Source organism: Mirounga leonina, unplaced genomic scaffold (genome assembly GCF_011800145.1).
Source record: "Mirounga leonina isolate KUSES-001 unplaced genomic scaffold, KU_Mleo_1.0 Mir_127, whole genome shotgun sequence".
Taxonomy (NCBI): Eukaryota; Metazoa; Chordata; class Mammalia; order Carnivora; family Phocidae; genus Mirounga; species Mirounga leonina.
In genome coordinates this window covers 70,342,782-70,348,781 of record NW_023270316.1, presented here as the reverse complement: position 1 = coordinate 70,348,781, position 6,000 = coordinate 70,342,782, and the positions used below count along the sequence as shown (strand labels likewise).

Here is a 6,000-nt window from a genome sequence, read left to right as displayed (position 1 = left end):
CCTTTCTGTGGTTGCCTTGCTCTTGGTACAGATGTGTTGCTTCAGTTCTCACTCTTCCCTCCAGTGCTCATGGCAGATAGAGTGAATCCATCCTGGCTTTTCCCTGCAAAGAGTGAATATTGCCTCAGAATTCTCCTCAACATAGTACTTGACCACTACTATTGATTAGAATACACAGGCAAGGTCAGCTTTGTCATACTTATTTGGTAAGACTGGAGGAAGCATTTCTTTCTCTGTTTCTCTGTCTCTGTCTCTCTCTCTTTCAACTACTAGGAGGCCATGGAATCTATCCAAGCAGGTGGACAAGCAGCAGTGTATTCATTTTAGATTAATTTAGAGAAGCACACTGGGAAATGCTTGGGCTGCTCCTTGCAACAAATTTGGAACCTTTTAAAAGCTTACATAAGCTGTAAAATCTCCCCATGGTGGGAAGTTTTTAGTAGTCACTGAGGGAAGGGAGAGGAGTTGACTCTTCCAATGTCACCATACTTTTGACCATATAACATATAACCATAACCAAAATAAGTAAGAATGACTCCAAGTAAAGGGGAATTTGAGGGTCACATTTAAGGTACTAACAACTTGAACTAAAATAACCCACTCTGATTTTTAGACTCTCCAGAGGAGAGACATGAGTGATAGTGAACAGTATAGGTCTTGAAGTCCACATGCTTCCACAGTCTACTCATCTGTCTGTGTTCCTTTGGGAGCTGACCCAGAACCTCAGGCAGAAGCTGGGCAGTGAAACATCGAGCTGGGCAGTGAGTGACCAGGTGAGCAGCACAGACAGCCTGTGTTGGGATCCTGGTTCCAGCAGTTGCTAGTTCCGAGAAGCTGGGAAAGTTCATTGGTCTCCCTGTGCCTCAGTTTCCTGATCTTTAAGATAGGGATCATAATAAGATCTCCCTTACAGAGTTGTGAAGATTAATGGAAACATGCAGATAAGGTACCCAGTGACCAGCTCACAATACACTCAATAAAGTTTGGATGGTAGGGGCAGTGCTGCCTAAGGCTGCAGTAATTATTTTAAAATTGAAGCTACTCTTTTAATCTCCCTGCTTCGAATATGGCTAAAACGACCATCTATTTTAAAGCCATGGCTGAGGGTGGGTTCCAGAGTTCCTGGGACAGTCACCCAGGCCCCATCCCCCCACCTTTTTTTTCCTCTTCTTCCTTATGCTATGATCCTTTTGCACACAAATGCTGTCACCATCTAGGTTCACTGGAGAACTCCCTGTAGCCTGCCCCTTTTCATCTGGATGGTCTGCCACGGGATTGCCTAAATATCAACCCATAGAACTCCCCAAACCCTCTGGAGTTATTTTCTCTTTCAGAATCTTAAGACCACAGGATCATATCTATTTTCTGAAGCTGTAGAGACAGCCGCTCAAGGAACAGATTTTTCAAAAGGATACTTTATTCGATTAATTAGTCAATTCCCTTGTCGTAGATGTGAAATTACCCCTAAACCATCCCGACTGAGGAGACTCTTACAGTGAGAAGCACAGAGATGTTGGGTTGTAACAATAGGAGAGCTCATTTGCAATGCAAATAAGCAACCAGCAGGCAAATGAATCCTTATGGGAAAACCACTCTAATCATAAAAACCACTTGCTTTGGGGAGACTGCAATGTAAGGACAAGCAGAATCATAGCTCCATGAATCCCCTCTAATATAGGATATTAGAGAATTATCCAGGTAATTTTCTATGAAATTGCATTTGAGTGAAGCAAAATGCATTGCTGGGCAATAGATAATATCTTTAAAATTTCACTCCACAGTTGTAGACTGAATTATTTATGTTTGTCACTATAGCTATGATAGTTTGGAAATAAAATAGTCAGGCTTTTCTCCCTGTTTTTATTTGTAGGAAAACAAGTCATTCAAGCTTTTTAGTGATACAATGTGACTTGCTGTCGATGGCAGTTACGAATTTTCAAGCTCTGCCAAGCACAGGAGTACCCAGAAGGGACATATGTTTTCTCTGCTTTGTGTTCCAAATTTGCCTTAAAAAACATGCAATTATGTGAAGGCCTGATTTATATTTTCAAGGAAAAGCACAATAATGGCTCTGTTTTGTAGCCATGTTTCTCCAAAACGTATTTATATTGCTGCCTTTTCAAAAGAAGTTGGCTAATGATCATTGGATTTTTGATTTCCGTCATGACATATGAAAATTTGATGAGGTCTGTGAGATTTAAGAACTGTTTTTCTTAAGTGCAATGGAAATTTAGTTAACATAGTTTTGTACCGCAAGCCTGAAAAATACTTACCTTTCATCCGTTTCCTTATTTTTGTGGAAAGTGGGAGAAGGGGATGCAGGAAAAACTGCAATTTGTAGCTAGGATGAAACAGAAATGACCAGGATAACAAGGAGTAAACCTTGAAAGACTGGAAAGCTGTAGGCGGGTCATGAGTGTAGGAGGAAGCAGGGAGAGATAGAATATTTGCTGGGGATGGAGTGATGGCTCTGGGGAGAAAGTGAAGCTTTTTGGTTACATTTTATACTTAAATGAAAATTACCATAAAGCCCTTTATAAATTGTATAATCACTCTGGGTTGTAGATTTCATGCCCTTCATGATTACTATTAATGATAGCGTTCACACTACTCTGTCAGCAGCATTTCTAGTCAATTTATTGAGAGAAGATGAGCTAGTCTCTTTCTGGATTGGGGAGCCCCCTCCTGGGAGGTAGGGCAATTTTTTGTTGTTTATTCTCTTTCAGTAATGGAAATAGAGAAAGGTCAAAGGCCAATTTCACATAATAAGGGAGTTAGTGGACAAATAATTACACAGAATGGAGTGTCAGGAAATTTTGAAGCGAAGAGGAAAAGGTATCAGGGACAGTGGAAAGACAGAAGGAAGGATAACATATATGCAATGTTTTGATTGCCTTGTACAAATCTAGAGTCATTTTATTAGTTTAGGAATATAAATACTTTATGTAACATATAGGCTCATAAAGTATTTATATTGTATATTTAAAATCATAAAGGCTCAGAAAAATGCAATGTAAAAAAATAGAAATAATAGCATGTCTTCTCCATAATTTTTCAATCTTAAGGGAAATAATTTTCAAATGCTTTAAAAAATTGTTTCACTCCCTGGCATTCACATCTAGGGTGCAGGAAGAGAAGTCACATGCTCTTAGAGATGCCGTCTTGTTAGGCCTCAGATTCACATACATTTTTCTCGTATGTATTGTGTGTAAGCCTGGTAAACCTCTCATCTGCTTTTTTGGATCTAGAGAAGGTTTGGTCCAAGATGATTTTGAATTCATTCAGTGGCCATAACTTTTGTTGGGTGAGTGAAATGGTCCCTCAGTGTGATGGAATCATCTTTCATACTATTGAGATCATTCCCACAGTGAGCTTTTTAATATTACCTTTTGGGTTCAGGTCTTGCTGAAAAAGCCCTACAGGGAAATTTTAATAAAATCTTCAGGTAGAGTGTTTTCCCATTCTAGAGCTAGGTTTCCAATTTTATTCCTTGATAAAAGCAAATAAAAAGTAATTATGGGATCATTCAAGACAGAATTTGAAAGGTACTTCAATTTTATAAAATGATGGGTCTCTCAATGGCTTTGGTGTCAGTCTGAGTTTTATGGTAAAGGCCACCACCTTGGAACCTTGGAGGCAGGTCATAGTGATTTCAGAGAATGATCCTATTGGGGAAATAGCCAATTCCATCCTTTATTATCTTTTTCAAACCTCATGAGATGATGCAAGAACACCAGAGCTTAACTTGGCTTTACCCACTGGTCACAGTTTATTCATTCATTCTAAGCCAAAAGTTTAGAGATTTTCAATAATGAAAGCCAAATTGTTGAGATAGTAGCTCAGAGACTGGAGGTGAGAGGAGGCATCCTCTGGTGGTCTGTTTATTGAGCTAAGGACAGGTGACTAAAAGATGGCCCATTTCCTTAACACCAAGAACCTCTAGCCATAGCTTCAGAAAATGTACCCCCCCAAAAAGAGATTCCAGATCACATTCCCCTAGACCTGCCTCCTCCTGGTTCAGCCTGGGGTGAGACAGAATGGGGTGGGTTGGAGGGGGACTGACACAGAGGATGTGCACAGGATGCCTGACAGGAAAGAGAGAACCTTTGGAATATGATGTAGCAAAATATTTTCAGTCTCCCTTTGCCCATTTCTGTCCAGGTCATGATAAATCTGTGCCTATCTTCTCCTTTCCTCCTACTACCTCACCACCTTTTCCTTCCTTCCAGCCCCGTCCAGCCAATTTTCCTCCAAAACTGGGCACTGAGGAGTCAGTTGAATTGGAATAGAAACTAGGAAAAAGGAGGGTTGAAATATCCTAAGAGTTACTCGGAGGCTCAGCTATCTCATTGGCCTCTCATAAAGAGAGAAATTATGGGTTTCCAGAAATTGCATCTTATGGGCATTATCATTAGTATTATGTGTTTTTAAATTTATTTTCTTTTTGTTTTGATGAGATCGAACATCAAATGACCCTAGAAGAGCTACAAAACTTAAGTGCACTCTTTCAGGTAGGAATTGACCAGGTGAGCTGTCTAAATATTCATCTGGGTAATTCGATTCTCTTTGATGGTTGATTTTTCAGTGAAAAGTATAATCCTTTTAATTCCTATAAAATAGCAGTGAGGAATAAATTCGCCTTAATTGTCATCTTTTAATGGAATTAGAAACAAGTTGTGAATGCATCAGAGAAATGAACAAAAGGGATACCGTGTGAGAAGTTGACAGGGTTTAGGTAAGTCTAATTAGACATTTGATCTTTTGGGCTCTTGCTCCTAGACTAAACAAAATGCAGCTATGTTAATCATTAATTATTCTTTTTCCCTCCTAGGAGTATGAAAAGAGAGGAAGACAGCTGCTGGACGTGGAAACTTTCAAATGCATAATGAAACAGAGTATGAGGTCACAGAATAAAGTAAATGGATTTTATAAATGTTGGATCATTGAAACCACAGTTAAAACTTTACCTGTATGAATGAATTGGGCTTGATGTTCTATCTGTAAGATCAGTCTCAGCTCTAAATGGTGATTTCTGCTAGTATCTACCTGATTCACAGAACAGTTTAGTTGGGAAAATATTTTTAAATTATTGAGAAGATGCTAGACCAGCAAGAGATTTAGAGACTTTTATTGAAAAGGAGAGAAAGGCTCTTGTTCCATCAATAATTATTTCTGTAGACAGTCCCCGATTTATGATGGTTTGACTTTAAGATGGCGTGAGAGCCATGCATAGTTAGTGGAAACCACACTTTGAATTTTTATCTTTCTTCCAGAGCTAGTGATATGCAGGCTGATCCTCTCTCATGAAGCTAGACAGCAGCCACAGAACCCGGTTAGCCACGTGCTCACGAGGGTCAACAGCTGACAATACACTGAGAACCATTCTGTTTGTCATTTTCAGTATAGTACTCAACACGTCACTATAAAATAGACTCTGTTAGAAAATTTGGCCCAACTGGAGACTAATGTAAATGTTCTGATCGTGTTTAAGGTGGCCTAGGCTAAGCTATGATGTTGGTAGGTTAGGTGTACTAAATGCATTTTCCACTTATGTTATTTTCAACTTACGATGGGATTATCAGTATGTATTGCATCAAAAGTTGAAGAAGATCTGCATATTTGTTGTTTCCAAAGAGCATGGACCTCCTTTCCACACCCGATCTGCTGGCATGAAATAGTTTAAACATTCCCTCTGCCATATTGGTTAGCCCAGTTGTTAGCTCAGAATATGAAATCTTAATGAATGGCCATTCGGGCTCCTATAACAAAATACCACAAACTGGGTGGCTTACAAATAACAAATATTTATTCCTCACAGTTCTAGGGACTAGAAGTTTGAGATCAGGGTCAGGTGAGGGCTCTCTTCCAGGTTGTAGACTTCTCCTTGTGTCCTCATGTAGCAGAAGGGACTTGGCAGCTCTGAGGGATCTCTTTCCTAAGAACACAGATATCATTCACAAAGCCTCCATCCTCATGACCTAACCACCTCCCAAAGGCCCC

The 6,000-nt window shown here is 39.6% G+C and overlaps 1 protein-coding gene across 1 annotated transcript in view; it reads left to right on the top strand.

Moving 5' to 3' along the window:
* Nucleotides 1-1,066: 1,066 nt before the first annotated feature.
* Nucleotides 1,067-6,000, top strand: part of LOC118009093 — a 107,308-nt gene continuing 102,374 nt past the window's right edge. The window contains 3 exon segments of the mRNA XM_035002916.1: nucleotides 1,067-1,106; nucleotides 3,249-3,304; nucleotides 4,832-4,969. Of these exon segments, the coding sequence (XP_034858807.1) occupies nucleotides 1,067-1,106; nucleotides 3,249-3,304; nucleotides 4,832-4,969 (234 nt within the window).